This window comes from Nomascus leucogenys, chromosome 19 (genome assembly GCF_006542625.1).
Source record: "Nomascus leucogenys isolate Asia chromosome 19, Asia_NLE_v1, whole genome shotgun sequence".
Lineage (NCBI taxonomy): Eukaryota > Metazoa > Chordata > Mammalia > Primates > Hylobatidae > Nomascus > Nomascus leucogenys.
This window is the reverse complement of record NC_044399.1, coordinates 67,881,024-67,905,907: the sequence shown is the minus strand read 5'-3', so window position 1 is coordinate 67,905,907 and position 24,884 is coordinate 67,881,024. Positions and strand designations below refer to the sequence as shown.

At 48.1% G+C, this 24,884-nt stretch overlaps 1 protein-coding gene across 5 annotated transcripts in view; it reads right to left on the bottom strand.

Moving 5' to 3' along the window:
• GAS7 (growth arrest specific 7) overlaps positions 1 to 24,884 on the bottom strand; it is a 275,238-nt gene that overhangs the window by 38,055 nt on the left and 212,299 nt on the right. For all 5 annotated transcript variants that reach the window (XM_003274677.2, XM_030800648.1, XM_003274676.2 and 2 more), the window contains exons 3-5: positions 24,201 to 24,281; positions 12,231 to 12,316; positions 1,753 to 1,806 (exon numbers count right to left, since the gene is read on the bottom strand). In XM_003274677.2, the coding sequence (XP_003274725.1) occupies positions 1,753 to 1,806; positions 12,231 to 12,316; positions 24,201 to 24,281 (221 nt within the window). The remainder of the gene's footprint in view (positions 1 to 1,752; positions 1,807 to 12,230; positions 12,317 to 24,200; positions 24,282 to 24,884) is intronic.

Sequence of the window (24,884 nt, the reverse complement as noted above, 5' to 3'; positions counted from 1 at the left end):
CTGTGGCCTGGGCACCGTCACTAAACGCCTTTAAGGCAACCCTCCACGACATAACACTCTGCTTTTCACTTTGCATTTTTGTTTTTCTTCTAGAATTCAAATATGTCTCCCATTCCGACCCCCCACTTTCTCCTCCCCCTCCTTTTTATGTATTTCAGAAGACTCTGGAGAGCTCCTGCTGTGCCCCAGCATTCTGGGGCATTTTGTGACAATTTGAAGATGGGGACTGTACCCTCTGGAACTCTGCACCTGAGCCTGCCCACACCCCTACCCACCAGTTCCATCAACTCCACCAGTAACAGGGAGGCTGCTGCTTGCTACCCCACAGTCCAAGCAGGCTGAGTCGTTCTGCCCAGCCCTTGGAGACACTGTCCATCAGCACAGGGCATTCCAAAGGAGCTCATGACACAAGGAACCCAAGCCCGCTCCAGGAGGGGCACCGTGGTAAGGATATAGATTTCAAATCCTGATATGTCCCAGGTGGGTGACTGTGAGCAACGTACAGCTCTGTGCCTCAGTTTCCTCATATGTAAACAGGGTGATGACAGATGACAGTGTGTACAGAGCCCTTACTATATGCAGGCTCTGTTCTAAGTGCTTTCCATGGATGGACCCATTTAGTCTCTAAACCATCCCTAAGGCACAGACCACCCGCTACCCCCCATTTCCCCACTTGACAGTTAATGACTGAGATGGGAAGAAGTCAAGAAACTTGCCCCATGCTGTTGCACAGTCATTAATATAACTGACACTCTGGCTTCAGCGTTCACGTTCATCATCATTATACTATATCGATTCTACGACTCACACTTCATATAGCTAATGGACAATTAAATGAGCGGCTTGGATCACTACGTGTGCATAATAAATGCACACAAAAGTTGCAGCAATTGTTATTGTTAATTGTTTACCTAAACTTTTTCTCCCAGAGCAGGATGTGCAGCCTGGATGAAGCAGGGAAATGCACCCACTCTTGGTTTTGTCTCTACGGGGGTGGTCGGAATGGCTCAGAGCTGTGTGAGTTGGAGTCTAAGAGAGCAATCCCGCGTTCCCTGCTCTCCTGCCCTTGTGCCAAAATAGCAAACCTGCAACCACACTTCTCAGGCCTGTGCCCCTCAGGGGGCAATGATGTCCAGCCCCACCTGCCCCAAACACAGTGCTGAGAAGCAGAGGTGGGGTGTGGGGCTCCCCCTCATCTCTGCATGGGGGGTGGGGTGGGTGGGGTGGGCTCCCCTCATCTCCACATGGGGGTGGGCATCTCGAAGCGCCCTGGGAGGCAGGCTGGCCACTCTAGGCAGAAGCTGCCTGCTCCCCTCAGGAACTCCTAGGAACTCTATTCTTAGGACGCTTTCTCTCGCTTTTAACTTTGACATCCTCCAGAAGTTACCCCGCACAAAAGCAACCCTGCCGTGGCTGTAATTTACACATCACATCACTTGCGCTGAGTACAGTCCACCCCCTTCAACCCACTCCCGCACGCGTACCCCTCCTGCCCTGAAAAAAAATGGCTTCTGCATCATCCCAGCCACCATCCTTCCACTTGTTCACCAGGAGAGAAGTGAAATGTGAAATTGACAGGAGAAGGGGAGGTGGGAGGGGGACGCGGATGGGGAACTTCAGTGAAATCCGCGCTTTGGAACTTCCCCGTTTCCAGGTTGGGCATCACTTCTGCTTGGCGGTCCACATCGCCATGGCAACAGCCCAGCCCCAGCTCGCAGCCCACCCTGAGGGCACCCCTCGGGAGCCACTTACTGTGATGGTGTTTTCCTTGCTCTGCTTTTTGCTTGGCGATGAGGATCCCAGGTTCTGGGGAGAGAGGCAAGAAACATCGTCAAAGCTGTTCTCCATATTGGACATTTTTTACCCCCATTCAGGTTCCCTGAGGGTGGAGGCGCTGGGGAAGTTCAGGGATGCTCAGTCTGCTGTCAACTCCTAAGTCACCATATTCTGGGCCAGGGCAGGTCGGGGTCTCCCTGACCCCACACTGTTCCCACGCCCAGCTCTCGGGCTGAAGGCGAATTAAGGAAGCCTCCTGCACAGGCTCTGAGAGAACTGCTCCAAACCAGGTCTCCCCTCCTCTTCTCTCAGTCTGTGATTTGGGGAGTTAACCCCTCCGCTGCCCTCTGCTGGTGAACGCTCCGCGTGCCGCTTGCCGCCTGAAGCAGCGGAATCCACTGGGGAGAAGAGAGTTAAGGCCACCACCTCCAGGCACTGAGGACTCAGCACACGACGTTTTATTCTGAAACCCCCAGGTCCAAAACATCAAACCTAAGCACAGAATGTGCACCGGGGCGCTGCTGGGTCACCTCCCTGACTCCCCGCTCCCCCAACCCCGTGAGCCAGGAGGGATTTCTCAGCCAAGCCGACTTCCAGCTTCCATTCAGTCTTTATATTGCCTTTTGACGTCTTCCACTGCCAGTAAGAAAACCAGAGTCCCAAGTACCTCTGAGCCTGAGGTCCTCAGCAGTTTGTCAAAGTCCTGGGATCATTCTGGCAGAGAAAATTAAGGACTGCCAGTGCAAAACGCTACACGTGTCCTAAGAGCCTACGACTCCAAAGAATGTTTGATTCTGGGTCTCTGTTGTTCTATTAGCAATTATGTTAGGGGTTCAATACCAGAGATCCCCAAGCAGGACCTGGGATGTCTCCTATCCTGAGCCACACAGCGACCTGGGAAGCAGGCTTATCCCTAAGGCACCGCAGGTGGCCATCACACATGTGCCCCAGGACTTGTGCACGACCTTACTCTTTTTTTTTTTTTCTAAGATGGAGTGTCATTCTGTCACCCAGGTTGGAGTGCAGTGGCGTGATCATGGCTCACAGCAACCTCTGCCTCCCAGGTTCAAGCAATTCTCCTGCCTCAGCCTCCTGAGTAGCTGGGATTGCAGGTGCCCGCCACCATGCCCAGCTAATTTTTGTATTTTTAGTAGAGACAGGGTTTCACCATGTTGGCCAGGCTGGTCTCGAACTCTTGACCTCAGGTGATCCACCTGCCTCGGGCTCCCAAAGTGCTGGGATTACAGGCATGAGCCACTGCAGCCGGCCTGGCCTTACTCTTCCTTGGTAGAATGTAAGGAAGTGGCTGTCACTTTATAGATAAAGGCCAGAAAAAGCATGGAGGGGCTTCAACAAGAGCGAACCACCGGCTCAGGGTGGGGGGCACCCTGCCCCTCAGGCCAGCATGACCCTGGACACCTGGCCAAATGACCATATGCAGGTGAGGGCCAGCCTTTGCCTCAGAAGCCCATCAGCAAATTAGGCAAACCAGGGAGCTTGACTATGCCCCTGCTAAGGTCTCATGCCCTTATTCCCATACAGTCTTACTTGGGTTGCTAATTAAAGTCAACTCAGGAAAACTGATATCCTTAAGGTGTCTAGCAAAAATGAACCTTACAGAGCATTAATTTCACAGACAAGGAAATGATTACTAGCCTTGAGACCCTGGCCAGAGACTCTGACTTCTTTGAGCCTCAATTTCTCCATCAGTAAAATGGATGGTTATCACTGGTCCTCAAGCTTCGAGGTGCATCAGAATCAACTGAGGAAAGTGTCCAAAATAGAGTCCCAGCTGCACTCCCAGCTGCTGGGCCTGATCCAGCAGATCCCAGGTGTCGCCAGCACCCCTGATTTGCAGAATCTGTGGACCTCACTCAGAGACACATGGATCTGATCCACACTGTGGTTTCACTGAGGTACCTCTACTTACGGCAACTCCTCTAGCGACCCCAACAGTCTCCTGGCCAACGTCAACTTTATGGCCAACTACAGCTTCCATAGATATTTTTAGTACATCATCTTATCCAGCTGGCCACCCTATACCTTCCCAAGTTATCAGCTCTGCCAATTTTGGCAACTTGACAAACCTGCCCAGGGAGAAAGGCAGACAGAGGCTACACGGCAGGAGGTACCAGTCACCAAGGGGAAGAGACAGGGATAGGAGTCTCTCTCTCCATAGGTTCATTAATGTACAGACACTAGCCAAGCAAATACATGGCAGGAAGGGGAAAGAGTAGCCTATGGGATGGATTCTGCAGTCTGCAGGAGTCTGTCTTCCTGTCATGGACACATTACCACCATCACCACCATGTTCCCACTGCAGCCCCCCAGAGAGGGGAACCAGCACTCCGACAGCCTTGGCAACAGCCTTCGAGTCTACCTACGGATGCTGATGATGTTGGTGATGAGGGGGCTAAGAGGGGAGAAGCAATGCAAGAGTGACTTCTACTGAGTGCTTGCTTATTACGGCAGGCTCCAGGTTAGCCATCTGACATATTTAATCTCATTTCATCCTTACAACCCCAGCAAGTTAAATGGCATCAACTCCATTTTACAGATCATGAAATTGGGGCTTGCAGAAGTAAAACTGTCCAGGGTCACAAGGCTAGTAAATAGAGGAGTGGAAATTAGAATCCAAGCCTGCATAACTCTTTCCTCTCTCTTCCACCATCTCTCCACTTTGAGACCTAGACAATATCTTGTTTTCCATGTGTCTTTGCAGGAGGGCAAGAAAGATTTCCATCAACCACAAACATATATTTTGGGACCACTGTGTGTAAGTCTCTGTAGAATAAGGCTCGATGCAGAGGTCGTACCTCCTCCCTATAACTTGGCTAGGATAGGAATACAAGTAATGGTATTGAGGGTGGGTGTTCCACGTGTAGGTGTCAGCACCTTCCCTGGTCTCTGCTCTATTAGCAGTGTTTTGCTTCAGCCACTGAGGGCCAAGGTAGGTCACAGGCAATCTCAGGCTCTGCCTGTGTTGCTGATAACCTGTGCCTACTGCTCCAACATCATATACACATCACATACATTTTATACACACACACACACGTACGTGACACGCACACTCTCATAATGCTCCTCTAAAAGGGCCCAGAAGGAAGGACATCTCATCACAGTGACAACACCTACTGGCTAGAAATTGGTTTCCAAATATTACCGGAAGCTCCTTGGTACTAATTTCAAAGGCAAGGTATTTGGAATATCCTATTGTACCAAGAGGTAAGAAAGTATTCAAAGAATAATGGAGAGATAACAAAAGAACATAAACAACTTAAAGGGCTCCCACAGGCCAAATCTGGGACAATTTGAGCAAAAATATGAATGAATGACTGCAACTAACTAACTCACTCCAAAGGGGAAGGGAGAGAACATTCATTTCAGAAGAATGCCAATAAAAAATGTACAAGAAATTGGATGACCACCATTTGCAAACCCCAGTGTCAAAGGGGACTCAGGCCACGATCCTCACGGATGCTGAAAGCAGTGGATGGAAAGACTGTCAGGGCACAGGATACTCACAGGGTCTTACACTGGCACCTCACAGATGACTGACAAATTAGAAAGGGAAAATGTACACCAGCAAAGGAGAAATCTGGCAGTCAGCACCTTAACCGAGAATGCAAACTGAGCCTCATGAGTAGGGTGCCAACCTGGGTGGTTGTGCCTCCAAATGCAGTAAAAAGAATCCCACATGCCCTGTCCAGCATTCTTGCCCAAACTCCAGAACCTGAACCTAAGCATAAGAGAACAGTCAGATCAAGAATGCAGGTTATTCTACAAGACACCTGACCTGGACTCCTCAAAAATAAATCATCAAGGTGATGAAAAACAAACAAACAAAAAAAGGTGTAAGGGATTGAGTGTAGAGGCAACGGGACTGAGGCAACAACTTGGATGAAACGTTCTATCCATATGACAGAATATTCTTCAACCATAAAAAGGAATGGAATGCTGATCCATGCCACGATGTGAATGAACCTTGGAATTCCAGGTGAAAGAGGCCAGACACAGAAGACCACAGATAGTATGATACCATTTATATGAAATGTCCGGAAGAGGCAAACCCATAGAGACAGAAAGATTAGGGGCTGCCTAAGTCTGCAGGGGATTCCGTTTGGGTTGATGAAAATGTTCTAGAATTGATTTGATGATGGTTGTACAACTTTGTAAATATACTAAAAAACACTGAATTGTACACTTCAAATGGGTGAATTGTATGGGTATGTGAATTACAGCTCAATAAAGCAGTTTTTGGGGGGGGGGGGTGGGAGAGAGAGAAAAACTAAAGAGACACAGCAACCAGTGTATCTGTGTGTGAACCTGAATGGATCCTGGACTGGGGAGAAAAGCAGCTATAAAAGGGATTTGGGGGCCAGGTGTGGTGGCGCACACCTGTAATCCTAGGCTTTGAGAGGTTGAGGTGGGAGGATCGCTTGAGCCCAGGAGTTCTAGGATTCACGAGCTATAATGGTGTCACTGTACCGTAGCCTGAGGGACAGAACAAGATCCCCCCCGGCTCTCTTTTTTCTTTCTGGAAAAAAAGGCATTTTTTGAGACAATTGAGGAATCTGGAGTGTATATATTAGGTGGTATTACTGAATTAATGTTTTCTTAAATATGATAATGGTATTATCATTATGTCTTCTTCCTGGAAGATACTTTCTGAAATATTTGCATTTAAAACAGTAAGTCAGAAATGTGCCTTAAAATAATCTAGGGGGTGGAGGGCAAGGGGATTAGGGAGAGGGGATGGGAGCACAAATAAAACAAGATTGGCCAAAGGCAGGTAATCGTTGGGCTTAATTAATAGATTTGTGGTACCTCATTATATATTCCCTCTACTTTTGTAAAGGCTTGCAAATACCTATAATAAGAGTATTTGTTTTCAATTTCCTTTGCCTGTGATTCCAGAGAACTCTTCCTCTCCATTTATTTTGTAAAGGCCTGCCCAGGGGTCAGAACACCCCACCTGGGCATCTCTGCATCACCCTGAGGCCTGGCAGGGGGTGATACCACACAGGAAGTGCTTGGTAAACTGGAGGGGGTCATTCACAAGTGATTCAGCAGGCCCCCCACTCCAAATGTCTTCTCAGCCCATTTCCTCCCCCTGCAAATAATCTGGGTCCCATCCCTTCAGCAGGTGGGATCCCGTACAAAACCCCTCAGTGGCTTCCCAGTGCAGTTAAGGTAACCCCTGAGCTCCTCATGGCAGGCCTGTGCAGACTACCCCAGCCTCATTTCCCACCCTCCCTATTCCTGCTGATTTAGTAAGCCACAGCCACACTGGGTCTCTATGGGTAAACACGGTTCCCCTTGCTGCCTCCAGGCATCCACGATGCTATTCCCTCCCCTGGAAAGCTATTCTTTCCCCACCTCTTTGCCAAGTGAAACCCTTGCTCATCATTCCAGTCTTAGAATAGGCATCTTTTCTTACGGCGTCCATTCCTGACATTTCCAGCACCAGGCTAGGTTCTCACAGCATCCACCTCCTCCAGCCCTTATCACCGCTGAAATTGCACCGTTATTTATCTACTCTTTCTCCCACACCAGCCATAAAACTCCATCAAGGCAGGGCTATAGGTATCACCTATGTCTCAGTGCCTGACAAAGACTGAAATTACTCAATAAGAACATGTGTTATTGCATTATTGAGGTAGGTAGGAGGTGGTGGAGATTAAACATCTCACCTCTTTCTCCACTTTGAACTCCACGCTCCAATGGGTCCCTTAAGTTTCCAAGCCCTTCGTCCCATTCTCTTTCCTCTCTCCTGTGTCTAGAGGGTCTTCCTGGGAAGTTTGTGAGAAGCCAGAACAACGGAAAGGTGGATCACAAAAAGGCCCAGGCACTGGTGGGCAGGAAGGGAAGGGACCCGCTAGGAAACGATTCTGCAAAGGCAGCAAGACTATTAGCCTTTGATCTAGAACTGGAAATACCACTTGACCCAGCAATCCCATTACTGAGTATACCCAAAGGAATATAAGTCATTCTACTATAAAGACACATGCACACATGTTTATTGCTACACTATTTACAACAGCAAAGACTTGAAACCAACCCAAATGCCCATCAGTGATAGACTGGATAAAGAAAATGTGGCATATATACATGATGGAATAGTATGCAGCCATAAAAAAGAATGAGCTCATGTCCTTTGCAGGGACATGGATGAAGCTGGAGGCCACCATTCTCAGCAAACACAGGAACAGAAAACTAAACATCGCATGTTCTCACTCATAAGTGGGAGCTGAACAATGAGAACATATGGACACTGGTAGGGGAACATCACACACCAGGACCTATCGGGGCAGGGGGGATAAGGGAAGGGAGAGCATTAGGACAAATACCTACTGCACGCGGGGCTTAAAACCTAGATGACAGGTTGATACGTGCAGCAAACCACCATGGCACATGTATACCTGTGTAACAAACCTGCACGTTCTGCACATGTATCCCAGAACTTAAAGTAAAATAAAAAATAAAAAAAGACGATTCGCCTTTGATCCCTCGCCTCTGCCCCCGAATCAGGTGGGCTGCATTTATCCAGTACCCAGGCCGACTGCCCCAGGGCTGCAGAATTGAAACCCTCCACTGGGTGGCACCAGATCACCACCTCCTGTGCCCACCCATCCAGGTCTCCAAGGACTGAGTGAAGGAGCGGGGCAGGCACCCTCAGGAACTGTGGGGCACCCACTATCAGTCCTCCCCATGACACAGTATGGTGCGGACACGCTACTGGTGTCCATGGAAAGTCCCTGTCCCCACCCCCCAACATTCTTTTTTTTTTTTTTTTTTTTTTGGAGACGGAGTCTCGCTCTGTCGCCCAGGCTGGAGTGCAGTGGCGCGATCTCGGCTCACTGCAAGCTCCACCTCCCGGGTTCACACCATTCTCCTGCCTCAGCCTCCCAAGTAGCTGGGACTACAGGCGCCCGCCACCACGCTCGGCTAATTTTTTGTATTTTTAGTAGAGATGGGGTCTCACAGTGTTAGCCAGGATGGTCTCAATCTCCTGATCTCATGATCCGCCCACCTCGGCCTCCCAAAGTGCTGGGATTACAGACGTGAGCCACCACGCCCGGCCCCCACCCCACAAAATTCTAATCTTCCTGAGCAGCTTGCTCAAGGAGGGGCAGCTAAGCAGGGGGTGGAGAGATCACAACCGGGTTTTGAGATCTGGGGCTTTCCAGTCTAGGTTTCGACACTGTAACTCTGAACATGCCACTTTATCCACCCCACACGCCGCATCTCAAGTGTTCCTTTGCTCATTTATTCATTTATTGATGTTTAAGTGTAGTTATCATGAGTGGTAACTGACCGCAGGGATGGTGAATCTACTCATCTGCATGCTGCAGTGGGGTCTATACCGGGGGACCCTTTGTTGGTACAGCTGTCTGTAAACACCAAACCTTCTTAACCTATTTCTACGTTTAACTCTTGGCACCTTTTTGGATAACCAGCCTGCAGGTTCACAAACCAGGACAAAAAGTAGTAGCTAGCTGGGCATGGTGGCCTGCGCCTGCAGTCCCAGCTATTCTGGAGGCTGAGGCGGGAGGATTGTTTGAGCCCAGCAGTTCCAAGCTGAGGCCACACAGTGATCTGTGATCACCTCTGTGAGCAGTCAGTGCATTCCAGCACGGGCAACACAGGGACACCCTGTTTCCTAATTTTTTTTTAATTTAAAAAAGTAGTAGCTTTTATATCCAAATGTTACCCTTTCACAGCCTAAAAGAATAACATTCTACCTCCCGATCCTGGGACTGGTGAACAACGCACATTCGCCCTCTCCATGTACTGCATGATTTATTTCTGTTACCCTGATGACACCTCAGCTCCCAAGGTTACCATCCAAAAAGAGTCTGACTCAATCCGCCTGTCTTTCGGCAGCCACTATCTACCCGGGCCTGCGTCTCCAGAGCTCGTCTCTCCTGAATTCCCCATACTGGTACCTACTATGTAGCTTTTATTTTTTCAAGTAAAAAATTGTGTCTGTCTTCTATAAAAGTAAAATGTGTTCATTTTAGGAAATTTGAAAAATAGCAAGAAGTGTAAGGAAAATAAAATGACCCATGATCTTAGATCAAAGGTTCTCAACTTCAGCACGATTCATGTTTTCAAGTTGAGCACTTCTTTGTTGTGGTGTCCCGTGCCTTGCGAGATACTTAGCATCATCCCTGGTGTCACCCACTAGTTGCCAGTAGCACCCCCTTCCGAGGTGTGACAATGCAAATGTCTCCAGACATTGTCAAATGTCCCCTGATTGATAGCCATGATCTCCGACGCAGACAGAGCCACCACACATTTTCCAGTTTATTTTTCTTCTAGTCCTTCTTCCTAAGTATAGATTTCCTTCTGTTGGATAAGACTGACTATATATGCAATGTGTGTCCTACTTTTTTTACTCTATATTATGTTGTGCGTACTTTCCCAAATTATTGCATTTTCTTCAGAAGCATGCTTGCTAATGGCTGCATAATATCACCGGCTAACCTCCAGCGCCATCATCCCTTTTACCCATCCCCTGTTGCAGGACAGTTAGGCTGGGTCTAGTGTTACGGTGCTGTAAATAATGTGTGAGTGGACAGCCCTGCACATAAATCAGAACCCCTCAAGATTCCCCAAGAACAGACACTAGACGAGAAATCCCTGTGTCGATGGCTTATAATGCACACTGTTAAATCAGCTTCTGAGATATCAGTTATACCAGTGTCCATTCTTGAAAATAGATGAGTAACAACTTCATAGTATTTCAGAAGGGATTATGTTTTATTAGGGAAGAAAGAATGATTTTGAGGATGGGGAGCTGTTTCTCATATTCTTCCTGATGATGCCCTGGGTAACACCACATTTCTGTCATTGTTGCTGAACCACATCAGAATTTAGGCTGATGTCTTCCAAAACAGCCTCAAATCAGGAGACAAGTAAGTTTCACTTCAAACAGGTTAACAGAATCTGTGTTGAGAAGGCAAGCTGGGAGCTCAGCAGGAAACATACAAAGCCAGGATTGATTCATGATGGGTGACATGAGCAGAGGAGAGAAGGAAACCAACAGGCCAGCCTTGTGCTACTGACTGCTAGTTCACTGCTCAGCAGTGCTCCTCAGACCTACAGCATCAGCATCACCTCAGGGCTGGCTGGAAACCCAGAACCCCAGCCCCCACGCTAGATCTCGCGGATTAGAATCTGCATTTTAACAAGAGGCCCAGCTCACTCTAAGTCCATCAAAACATAAGAAGTCCTGACCTACACTGAGGTCCAAATTCTTTTCCAGAGTTAACTGAACTGAATCAAAGCCCAACACTCAGCCTCCTACGAGAACGACTAAATAATGTTCCCCCAAATTAACACTCTTGTCCATATTAAAGCTGAGTGTCACATTTCAGCTGATTATACTAACAGCCAATGGGTCTCCAGATGTTGCCAAATGTCCCTTGACTGAGAACCATAGTCTCAGATGCAGACAGAACCACCAAAAATAAAACTCCGGTTTATTTTTCTTCCAGTCATTTTTCCTTATGTTAAGTATAGATTTCCTTATTTCAGTGACTGGTCCATAGAATCCACTGCATACACAGCTACTGTCATCATCAACATCATCAATATTATCATCATGATCATCATCAATGATCATTATTGTCATCATTTTCATTATCACCCCCAGGGTTCTGGCATTTTAATTTCTGGAAAAGGTTGCTGGAGTTTAGAAGCTTCATTAAGAACATCTTCTTGATAATTTATGGGTAGACTGACTAAGGCTAGTCCTCAGTTTTTCAGGCACAGCTTAACGCAACTAGAAAAGCCGTAAGCACTGACATCAAGGTCCAGTCTAACCACTGAGTAATCCTGTGAGCCTGCACAGGTCACAAAACTGGGTGGAGCCTTGGTGACCTCATGCATACCTTGAGGTGTTACTGACGCCTAACTCACATGTTTGCATAAGCATCAAGTAGGATGGAGACTGAGAAAACACTTTGGAAATCGTACAACATACTCCCATTTCCTTCCATCTCATAGCTGTCTTGATGCTACTTCATCAAATGAGATGATCAAATTTTACTAAATTCCATTCTGGGTAATCTGTCCGTGGCAGGGGTAGGGCAGAGAAAAGGAAAATTGTCTGGCACATCCATACTCTTAGAGTGGTGAGAAACAAAGGCTTCAGGTATCAGGAATCCAGACCAGAGAATGGAACTCTCTGTCCTAATGGTTTCAACCCCATCACCGTCAGCCCCTCCTCCAAACCACCCTCAACTTCTAGAAAACCAACAGACCACAATCAGCCAACCCTCTCCCCATCAGGGAACACTGAAACAACCCAGACACAGCAACCACTTTCTACCTGGGGGCAGAACTGGGCTGCAGCCACCTGGACTCCCATGATGGACTTTGTAATGAAGCCTTCCTGGGCTTGCAGAAGCAGTGACCTCTATACCTCCCTTAACAGGACCCCTTACCTGGGAATCACCGGTGGATTTTCGGACACTCATGTGGGCAGTCTCTGGAGGGTGCGCTGGGGTCCCTGACGCGTGGTATCCATTCACTGCAGGGACAGAGACACGGCTCAGATGCTGTGTGGGCCACAGACGGGCACCCCCACCTTTCGTCCACTGCAGCCCCTTTTCCCACCTCCTTCCTTGGCTCTGAGAGGTCTTGCGTGGTGAAGACCATCCCTCAGGATCTGATCTTATCTGTATTTGCAGAGCTGGAAATGGGTTGAAGGCATCTCTCTAATCCTCAGCACCCAAATTACTGAATTCTTAGGGGACTGAGTTTCTTCTTTAACCCGAGAGCAAAAGGAATGTGCCTAACAGGAGAGGAGGTCACTATGGTCCAGCTGCCATTGCTACAAATACCACATCAGTTGTAGTTACAAATGCCAGTCACGGGTCCAATCTCCCTCCGTAGAGTCGGGGCGGGGGGCTCCCCACCACCTTCCGACAATTTCCCTCATCTTTCTTAGTAACTTCTCCACCCTCAAACTCAGAGCAGCGGAGTGTGAATATACTCGAAAGAGGACTGGATTGACTGGTCACCATGAAATTAGGCTCTGTCAATTAATAGTCAGGTGGTCATATGCACTTCATTCTTGAGTCACTGTTCTCCTAGAATTAAAAATACATCATCTGGCTTGGAGCTGGGGCTCATGTCTGTAATCCCAGAACTTTGTGAGGCCGAGGTGGGCGGATCATCTGAGGTCAGGAGTTTGAGACCAGCCTGGCCAACATGGTGAATCCCTGTCTCTACTAAAAATACAAAAAAATTAGCCAGGCATGGTGGCAGGCTGTAATCCCAGCTACTCAGGAGGCTGAAGCAGGAGAATCACTTGAACTGGGGAGGCAAAGGTTGCAGTGAGCTGAGATTGCACCATTGCACTCCAGCCTGGGCAACAAGAGCAAAACTCCGCCTAAAAAAACAAAACAAAACAAAAAAACAAAAAAAAAACATTATCTGAGGCTCTAACCCTTATAACTTTATGTCTCTTGGGGGACACTCACTCATGTTCCCAACACTTGCTGATAAACCTGCTCTCCAAGGGACAGGGGGAGCCCTGATATGTAGTATTTGTCGATTTCTGTGCCAAAGACACTCCCAGCACGGACTGTTTCAAGCCCCAACGCCATCGAACGCACGCTCCTGACGTCACGAATTCACACTGGGACCCACATGATCTCGGTTCCCAGGTGGTACCGCTCTCATAGGAATATAACTACGTAAGCTTAGATGAGCAGCTTCTCCTCAGTGACCCTCAGCTTCTGTACCTGTAAAATGGGGATAATTCTACGTATTCTCCTGACCTACTTTGTTGGTGTGAGAATCCAACAAAGCGATAATTGCAAAAGTTGTAAGTAGTCATAAAGCACTTTGTTTAAAAAAGGGAAGGATGAAAGGCAGGGTGCGGTAGCTCACACCTGTAATCCCAGTACTTTGTGAGGCGGAGGCGGGAGGATCGCTTGAGTCCAGGAGTTCCAGACCAGCCTGGGCAACATAGTGAGACCCCATCTCTATTTTTAAATATAAAAAATTAAAAAAAAATTAAAAAGGGAGGAATGGCCAGGGGCAGTGGCTCATGCCTGTTATCCCAGCACTTTGGGAGGCAGAGGGAGGGCTGCTTGAGCCCAGGAGTTTAAGATCAGCCTGGACAACACCGTGAGACCTCATCTCTACAAAATAATTTTTTTTTAAATTAGCTGGGTGTTGTGGCTCGTGTCTGTAGTTCTAGTAACTCGAAAGGCTGAGGTGGGAGGATAGCTTGAGCCTGGGAAGTGGAGGCTGCACTGAACTGTGATTGTGCCACTACACTCCAGCCCACACTTCAGAGTGACACCCTGTCTCAAAAAAGTGGGGGAGCGGAGGCATGCAGAAGGGGAAAGTCATTGCTTTCGTTCCTGAATTGAGTCTGCAGGAACCACAAGCCTGTGTGATCTCAGGAGACCAGGACAATGCACCATCCCCGTGAGCCAGGCTTCAAGTAATTGCCAACACGTATATACAGTGCGGGTCAGACTGGAGGAAGATCTAGACACTAATGTCCAACTCCTGATTCTTCTAGAGAAAACTCTATTGCGTGGCAGGAAGCACAGGAGAATATGGCTGAAAGTTACCACCAACACCTACTCATTTGGAGCGACCAGGGCTGGAGGCAAGCGTTGGGCAATGGGATGATGACGCCCGTTCCACGGAGAACCCGTCTCCTGCTCAGGTGGTGCCCCATTCTCCACCGCTTGCAGCGAACACTCCAGGGCCAAGCAAGGCCACAGGCAGCCAAGTGCCTGTGGGCAGCTGGGCTTCTCCGCCAGCCACAGGGTTTACCCCCCATTCCAGAATAAGGTGGTTGCACACATCCCAAGGAAATAGAAAACTGATCCACAGCAGGCCCCTAGTATGGTGGAAGCTTGGGGAAGCAACAAGAAACAACAAATCCACCCTGCAAGGCCAGCTACAAGCCTGGGCCACACCCACATCCCTCAGGCAGCTGGCCAAGTGCAGATACCATCCACCCACTACGAAGGCAGCTTAAGAGGAGAGGCCAGGATTCCAACAGCATCAGAGAAAATGCTGAGGGGGCCAAGGAGAATCCACTCCGACTGGCATCAAGCTATGCCAGGAAAGACATGAGCCTGATGATAAATACACCCCACAATGAGGGCATGAGAGTGGAGAAATTTTATCAAATAGCATAGAACCATCTGGATAAAACACAGATGCCGAAAAACCTAAAGGCAACAGAAGAAAACCTCAGGACACTGCTTTCAGTTTAGGACTGATTAACAGACAAAAACAAGGAGGATAAAGAAGACCCAAATAATTTAATTTAAAAGGCTGACTGAAATAGATGTAGTAAACATCATATCCTACAAACAAAGATAACATCTTCTGCCAGGAAGCCCTGGAACATTTAAAAACTTGGTCACGTTTAAGCCACAAATAAACTATCAATAAATGGCAAAAGGCATAAAAAAACACAGGCCACATTCTTTGACCAGGAAAGCAATAAAAGTAGATATTAATAATGAAAGAATAAATATACAAGATCCCCAACCCCCAACTCCTAAACACTTAGAAATGTAAGAAACTGCCCTCTTAAATAATGCCAGATCAAAAAGGAATTTAAAACTGTAATTACACAATATTTAGAAAATAATAAAGAAGAAGATATCAAAACAAATGGGATAAAGTCTGAAGTACACTTGCAGGAAAATCCACAGCCTTAATTATTTCATTACCAAACCCAAAGGAACAAAAATAAATGGACTAAACATTCAACTTAAGATTTGAGGAAAAAATTTTAAAGGCCAATAAAATACGCCAAAAGAAAACAGGAGAAAGGAATAGAAAAGTGGTAACAGAAATTAATGAGTCAGGAAACAGAAGACCATTAGCAAACCATGGCTGGTTCTGTGTGTGTTTATCACAACAATAAAAACAGCAGATAAGCCAGGGTAATTTGAGAGGGAAAGAGAACACAAATGTTCAGAACTAGGGATTAGAAAGAAAACAACGGCACAACAAATATAGTAGAAACCTTTTTTTTTTTTTTGAGACAGAGTCTCGCTCCGTTGCCCAGGCTGGAGTGCAGTGGGCGATCTCGGCTCACTGCGACCTCTGCCTCCTGGGTTCAAGTGATTCTCCTGCCTCAGCCTCCCGAGTAGCTGGGATTACAGGCGCCCGCCACCATGCCTGGCTAATTTTTGTAATTTTAGTGGAGACGGTGTTTCACTATGTTGACCAGGCTGGTCTCGAACTCCTGACCTCAAATGATCTGCCAGCCTCAGCCTTCCAAAGTGTTGGGATTACAGGCATGAGCCACCGCGCCATACTCATAGTAGAAACTTTTTAAATGCAAGAACATATGACCTACAATTCTATATCTTCAACACCAAACCTCCCATGAGATTCAAATTATCAAAAGGGTTTCAAGAGATGCCAAAACGAAGTCAAACCTTTGAAAAATGACCTCCCCCCAAAAGGCACTGAAACCAGATGGTTTGATGGGCAAATTCATTCACACAAGAAAGAAATACCCATGCATAGAAACATGTAGCCGGCTTCCAGGTCTATTTTACAAAGTCAACATGACCTTGACCTTAAAATCAAACAATACACAAAGGAACCATGTTTAGTCTGCTGTCGAAAATGAAATGCACAAGTTTTTATCTGAGCAGGTAATAAATCTCTATCTTTGATGATGCTGAGTCCCCATGAACCAAGGTTGTCCCAGCTCCTGAGGAGACCCTGACTCCCTCCCTCCCCAGACCCTCCAAATGCATGCCCAGGGTCCTGCCTCTCCTCTGCCCCAGTCTTTCCCCACACTTGCAGCCGCCAGGAACTGTCTAAAGCGGAGACATTTTGCCCCTAATCCAATCCCTTGTTCTCACTTCAGTTCTGGTCTGTCAGCTGATGGCTAATTACTGCTCATGTCAAAACAATTACAAGGAAAGAAAACATAGTTTTCCATTCGACCCTTTCTCCCCGCGTAGCAGCTCCCCTTGGACACCCTGTCCAGCTGCGTTATCACTTGAAGTCTCCCAGGCACATTCAGAACACGTCTCAGTGGAGATCTAGACAGTTATAGCCCACGAGATCCCGGCAACCCTCACCCACGGCATTCCTCATTGTCATTCCCTGTCCTCAGGGCTCCCAGCTCACCCAGGGTCAGCCACAAAACAAATGAGGCGAGAAGTGGGTGCTTCTGGGGCCTCCAGCCTCTGGGGGAGGAAAAATGAAATTGGTCAAGGATCGCTCATAAAGGGAACATAATTCAGTCTGGAGATACGAGGAAAAAAAAAAAAGGCAAATGTCACACTCAGCTGTTTTTAAGATTTTTAAAAAGGGAACTAAAAGCTCCATCTAGTTAGTAACCTTAGCAGCTTCAAATATAAATAATACACACAGGCACCCACACATTTCATTTCCCTTATAGGCAGTTAAGCAACTTGAGAGGGCTTAGGAGGTGTCTAATGAGAGGAGGGGACAGACATTTGGGTAGAAAAGAGGAGAGGGAGGCCTGGGTAGGGAGAAGTCAACAGAAAGAGAAGGAAGGAGAATATGAAAAGTTATCGAGAAAGGCCAAGCAACAAAGAAGCACCAGCAGCTCCGCCACCCAGGGCGCACCCCCACCCACAGCTCGGCTCCGTATCACAGTACCGATCCCTGATGGAAAAAGTCGCATCCTCGGAGCCCTACTCTCCAGGTTCCTGTTCCCTGAGGAACCCAAAAGAACATAAGAAAATCAGCCATGAACACTCTCTTATTATATCTCCTGTAGGTCAGGCCTAATTTCTCCTCTCTCTGAAATAAACATAGTAATTTCATTCCTCAAAGTTAGGAAACCTGGTGACCGGGCGCAGTGGCTCACGCCTGAAATCCCAGCACTTTGGGAGGCTGAGAGGAGGGCGGATCACTTGAGGTCAGGAGCTCGTGACCAGCCTGACTAACATGGTGAAACCCCGTCTCTACTAAAATACAAAAAGTTAGCCGGGGTGGTGGCGCACGCCTGTAATCCCAGCTACTTGGGAGGCTGAGGCAGGAGAATTGCTTGAACCCAGGAGGTGGAGGTTGCAGTGAGCCGAGATCGTGGCATTGCACTCCAGCCTGGGCAAGAAGTGCAAAACTCTGTCTCCAAAACAAACAAAAAAAAACAAAGTCAAGGAACCCGGGAGTGCTGAAGCCCTGGTTCTTGAAATCCTCACTTCCCGCTTTTCCTCTTCCCCTCTCTTCTTCCCTCCCTCCCTTCCCCTCCTGCTTCCTTTTTTCCTTCCTCCCTTCCTTCTACCCATCCTCCTTCCCTCCTTCTTTCTCGCCCCCCCTTTTTCCTTCCAGCCATTCTCCTTCCCCATCTATCACATATTAAACATAGTACAGCCTAATATTTCCCCAGGTGTGTTAAACAGGATAGCAATTCTGCCAGATGTGTACTGTAAGTGTTATGCAGTGATAGTAAAGGGTCAGTGTTACAGTCCAAAGAATTTAGGACAAATATCCCATTATTCAGATTGAGTTTATTTACAGTAGGCCTTTTAGAATATGCTGACATGCGATTGAAATCTCAAACAAGGGAACAGCATGCAACATCCTTCCACGCACACAGGTGCAGAACCCGTTGAGGGAAATACAGCAAGGCTACCGTGAAATCCACTTTGGGACACACAATCATGGCCATAGAATGCAAGGTTTGAAGTGGGGCAGTTCCGTGCTTATCCAGTCTGATGACATAGGGCACAATTACGGCCTCCTTCCTCCCACCACACTCTGGAAGGCCTCGCAGGTTCCTTGGTCACCATGCTCACCTTTCTCAGGAGGATCCACTGTCTACCACGGCCCATTTAGGGGAACAGTTTTACATAAATACCTTTCTGTTCCAGAAATTTCTCTCTGGCCACCTGGTCCTCACTGTCTCTCCTGGTTGTCTAAGATGTGAACTGCGTTCCCAAAGACAGAACTGATAAAAGATTTTCCCACATGGTTGTGAACAGTTAAACACCCGTGGCTGCTTTCCACGACATCAGAGGTTAAACGGGCCTTTGTAAGGTCCCAGGAGCCTCGGCCAGCAACAACACTGCTTCTAGGGGAACATGCACTTCTTCCAACAGAGGGTGTCATGGCCTGCCCTGGAGTCAGCGGTGAGGTCTAAGTCAGAGTGCTGGGGAAGCTGCTTTGAACCTGAGACTGGCTAATTCCGCAAGAAGCGAGGGTCTTCCTTCGCTCCTGCAGGGGAAAGGAGAGCTGTTCCAGGCTTCCTGATCTGGAGAAGAAGGTGTGGGCGAGGGTGAGGCTCCGGGTTCCGGAGCCCCCTCCCCAGAGAGCCCCTGCTCAGAGGAAGCACAGCTGCCTCCCTAACCATACCCCTGGCCGGCTCCTCAGGCTCAAAGGAAGGTCCTCCTTGCCCTTCAGCCTCTGCAAAGGCACTCGCTCTCTCCCCTTTAATCTAGGTTCCCTGAGGCTACTGGAGGCCTAAGGATGATCCCTCAGTGGGCTGAAGCCCCAAGGCTGAGCAAAGCCAGATCCTGAACCCATGTTTCCTGAAACACTCCCGCAACCACCCACCAGGACAACCTCAATAAATAATAGAATTCTTTTATCGTTAAGAAAAACATGTAAGTTCAATGCACATCCCAGGCCCAGAGGCTCAGAAAGGAATTCACTTTCCGCATTTGCACTGTTGACACAAAAGCCACAGATGCCTATTTGAATTTAAACAAATCAAATTAAAATAAAATCTAAATGCAACATGATTTCCAGGACTGGATCCAAGAACAGAAAAAGGACATGAATGGAAAAACTCACGACATCTGAATCAAGTCTAACATTCAGTTACTCGTAATGCACGATGTCAATTTCATGGTTTTGACAAATGTACTGTGGTTATGTAAGATGTCAGCTGGGGAAACTGAGTAAAGAAGGCACAGGAACTTACTGTCTTTATAGCTTTTCTGTAAATTAAAAATTGTTCCCCAAATTTTAAAAAGTTACTACATTAAATGAACATTTCAGCTCCTTGGGCATACCAGCCACATTCAAGTACTCCATAGTGACATGTGGCTAGTGGCTACCATATTGGAAGGCGCAGAGAAAGAATGCTTATACTGCCACAGAGCATTCTACTAGACAACATTGCTCTTGTACTGTCTTCATTCTACGCAGTGACTCGTACATGAAACTCCCAGCATCTCCCTTTTCACTCATTTTCTTTCCCTTTGCCTGTTACTATTTCTCTCTACAAATCAGTATTTCCACACTGCACGTTAAGCCCAGCCCAAAGAGGATTTTTAATATTTGCAGCAGTTACTGAATGGTGTCTTAGGTGTTCTGTTTTGGTTTAAACTTTACTTCTTACTCATGCGGGTCTCACCCAGAAAGCCTGGCATTAAACACCTCTAGTAAAGCTACTGAATAAACACAGCTTCCATAACTCTGGTGATATTAAAGGATGGAATGCAGGCAAAGTCCCCAGCCCAGGGCTGATCCTAAGTAGCACCCAACATTCAAAGACTGCAGTCTAGTTTGTACTGGGAGGGGGGGGTTGGGGGAGGACTCTGGGCGTGTTTCTAGAACTCTCTTCCCAGCTGGCAACCTGGCTGCCTCTGCTTACCAGTATCCAACAAACCTGCACTAATAAGAATGAACCAGCTCTGTGGGTGGCCCTTCAAACTCTCTCTAGAAGTTAACAGAGCTACAACACAAAAGTAAAGCTGGCTGGGCATGGTGGTTCATGCCTGCAACCCCAGTACTTTGGGAGGCTGAGGCTGGAGGATCACTTGAGCCCAGGAGGTCAAGCCTGCAGTGAGCCATGATCACACCACTGCACTCCAGCCTGGGCAACAGAGCAAGACTCCAGCTCAAACAAACGAAATAATCCAAAAGCATGCATGGATGGGCAAGGCCTCGTTTGATCTCTCTCCAGGCCCTCAAGTTTATGAATGTGGAAAGTGTGGCCTGGCAAGGAGAAACATGCCCAAGGCCCCAGTTTAACAAATTGTAATTTCACAAATCTAGGATGCCAGTGATTGAGGCCACAAGTAGCTCATGTCTGTAATTTGGGTAATTTTGGGAGGATCACTTGAGCCCAGGAGTTCAAAACCAGTCTGAACAATATGGCTAAACACTGTTTCTACAAAAAAAAAATAAAATAAAAAATAAGAAAATAAAATAAGAAAATTAGCTGGATGTGGCAACACATGCCTGTAGCTCCAGCTACTTGGGAGGCTGAGGCAGGAGGACTGCTTGCGGCCTGGAGGAGGAGGCTGCAGTGAGCTATGATCATGACTCTGTATTCCAGCCTGAGTAACACAGCAAGATCATGTCTCTAATAAACTAGTATATACTATTGATTGTAAGCTGCATCTGACTTCCAAGATATTAATATGTCAGGGGAAAATGTATGTCTTAGAATCAATGACACAGGACTCTTCATGCTGACGGAGGGAGCTGCTGCTTCTTGCTTCAATGGGCCATGGTCTGGGAACCCTTGAGCCGCGCTGAACTGATGCTCTGGGTCACTCTAGAACTGAGCTTCTCCACCTCGGCACTAGGAAACATTTAGGGCCGGGTGATTCTTTGTTGTGAAGACTTGCCTGTGCATTGTGGGATGTTCAGCAGCATCCCTGGTCTCTACCCACTAAATGCCTGTAGCGCCTCCCCCCGGTGCTGGCAGTCAAAAATATCACCAGACACTGCCGAATGTCCCCTGGTAGGCAAAATCACCCAATATAGGGAGGAAAGCTTAACACATATGTGGTATGTTGCAAACAAACAAAGCACAAAAGAACTGAGTTAAATAGGTTTCTTCATTTCAGGCCTTCCTGCAGTCTTCAGAATGCTAATGTGCCTGTCCTTCTTCATCCTCCTTCACGGAGCACAGATAGATCTGGCATCCCAAGGATTCCACCTTAGGAAATACTACCCCAGCACCCTGGGGTGGGGGCAGAGGGGGACAGGAGTTGTCAACACACTCAGTCTAGCCTTGGCCATGCTAGCAATTCTCGTCTCTATATCTGACCTTCTCCACCCATCTCCCCACCTTTCTCAGCCCCCTTTAGGGGCCTAGCACACAGTGCAGCGCTGAACAGAGAGAGGCTCTTGAAATGCTTGTAGGGTAAAGAAGGGAGAAACCCAGGCCTCTAAGCCAGGGACCGGAGGCAGCTCCTGTTGAGCCCCACTTCTGCAGGACAGCCCCCATCAACAGCGGAGAGGACAAGATGCTGCCTGTGGAGGGTGCCAGGAGAGCAGGCTTTGGAGAAGTGACACCATCACTCAAAGGGCAAGTCTCGACCAGCCCCACCAACGGGGCAGGCTGTGAGTCACACCTGCCGTCTCTACACGTCCAAGCCTCCCTCTGCCGGCCTCCCTGTCCTGTCCTCCTTCACCGACCACTCTGGCTGGAAAAGACAGCTGGGTTTCCTTTTTAGTGTCTGGCTGGCATGGAGTCAGCCAGGAAAAAGGACACACCTTGCGTCATTCACACTGGCATTTTGATTGTTAAAACACACACACACACACACACAAACAAGAACAGTGAAAGAGAAGCCAGTGGGCTCAGAACTGCCTGCTGTCACGCGGCAGCTACAGCATGAAAGGGCCCATTTCTGGGGACTTGGTCTGAGACAGCAGCACTCCCTATCTCCCTAGGAAATCCGTCACAGCTGCCCCATGTCCCTCCCCCACAGGGGGTTCCTTTCTTAATTTTTTAAAAATTTAAGTAATAATATAAATATAAATAAAATGCTTTTGAAAACCTAAAATAATTTTTGATAGAAAACACCCACCTTCCTATCACCTCTCCCACGCCTCGGCTGATTTTCTAAAGGTAATATTTTCCCATCATTTCCAGTTTTGAGCTCCTCTGCTGGCACCTGTCATATGCCTAAGCAATACGCTTTGAATGTGCACTTTCCTGTCTTCAGGTCTCAATGCCAGACAATATCCAAAGACTCCCTGCTCTGAAAGGTGAGGATCTGGTCACTCGCATTGTGTCCTGCCTCCCTCTTCCTATCCAGTATTCCAGAGTCCTGTGATTACCTTTGGTCCTTCCTGTGGTTCCCTGTGCTGCTTCAGGTAAACTATTTAGACCAGGGATTACTTTGTCTTCCGAGAACTTTACGCAGGCTCTCACCTCCCTTCCACAGAAGCTGAGGATGTGACGCTCAAGGCGTTGAAAGATTAAATTCCCAGCCCCAACCACAACTTTGATTTTCATGCGTTGCTGCCAGATTGACTCTTGAAGTTGAAAAACAACAAGTATGCTTCACACACCATAGGATGGTGGAGACACAGGTGAATTAGCTCAACGTGGAAGCCAGGCTCTGGGGACTGAAGACACCACAAAAGAAACAAAGTCCCCACCCGCAGGGAGCTTACAGTCTAGCATGGGAGAGTGAAGATCAACTAGGAACAGGATGCTGGGGACATTAAAACAGCATGCGGCTGAGATCTAAAGTGACTGGGTGAGGGCTCTAAATTGAGTGGTCAGGGAAGGCTTCTTGGAGGAGGTGACATTTTTAAAAGCTACATGAAAGCAGATGTTGTTCTCCCTGCTGATGGGTCCCATAACCTGCCTTCCAGAATCTCTGACCTAGTTGTCTCCCAAGAGGCCCCTGGACAAACCTTCCACCTATTACAGGAATGTCCATTTCAGCCGGGCGCGGTGGCTCACACCTCTAATCCCGGCACTTTGAGAGGCCAAAATGGGTGGGTCACTTGAGGCTAGGAGCTCAAGACCACCCTGGCCAACATGGCGAAACCCCATCTCTACTAAAAATACAAAAATTAGCCATGCTTGGTGGTGTGCACCTGTAATCGCAGCTATTCGGGAGGCTGAGGAACAAGAATCGCTTGAACCCAGGAGGGAGAGGTTGCAGTGAGCCAAGACTGCACCACTGCACTCCAGCCTGGGTGACAGAATGAGACCCTGTTTCAAAATAAAAACAAACGAACAAAAAAGAATGTCCATCTCAACTACCTCTGCTTGATTACCTTTGCAGATGGGGAACTCACACCTTCAAAAGGTCTCCCTCACACTGTTTCAGGTGTTTTATTTGAAAGCTGCCTGATAAACATCTGCCTCCTTTTAGCTTCTTCTCTGTGATGTCCACAAGAGCCACATAGAACAGTTCTGTCCACATTTCAAGTCTTCCTGCCCCTGACAGACAGGAAAGAGCTCTGACATCTCACCTCCCCCAGTCATCTTCTTCCGCTAAGCACCCGAGGAGGAGTGTGCAGGGGGCCACCAGAGCTGCTGCTGGCACTGCCAGGGAGACACCAACCTGCCTGGCAGCAGACCTAAGGGGCCCCCCCACCACCAGGCCCGACCCCTCCCTGGGTTTGCTACCTCAGCCAGGTTTAAGACCCAGGACCCATAGTCTCAGCCTCTCCACTGAATGTGGTGTCAGGGCCCTCCCAGTTGCCCCAAAGCAGATAGCAGACATTACCTGTTGGAGGCAGAGAGCTCCTGTGAGAGCCAGGGCTGGCTGGAATCCCAGGAGAACTGCTGGGACGTTCCCAGGTGGTCTCTGGTGAAAGAAGAACAAAGAAAATTACTTAGAGAATGTCACAGGGCAGAACCTGAGTTTCACAGAGCAGAAGGAGATGCTCAGAGCTGGAGAAAAATAGAGACAGCCAATCGCCCTCCTCCCCAACCCTGGCCAGACAGGACCCTGCTTTCTGCTCCCATATCCATCCATCTCCCTTCCTGCCCCCTGCCCCCTACCACCATCCCATGACCACAGAGCTTCTTTTTGCTGGGGGCCCTTCTCGATGAGGCTGGGGCCAGAAGGAGATGGACTTCCTGTTGAGATGTCAAGATCCTCTGAAACATCCTCTGCCCCAACCTGCCTCTTCATTCACCCCCACTTTGTCTCGGGACTCTACACTCTTCTCCTGGAACCCTGAAGTTGCCAACTAGGTATTTCTCCCCGAATGTCCACCATTACCTGAAACTCCAAAGCACAGAGGTGCAGGGGCCTGTAAAGAGACAGGGGCCCTCTGCCACCTGGGGTGACTTCAAGTTTCTTCCTGATTTCGCAGTTCTGTCTCATTTGAGCTGTAACTGCTGAATTTGCCTGGTCACCTCTCCCTCTTCCAATGCCCTGCTACAGGCTCTAATCAGAAATAAA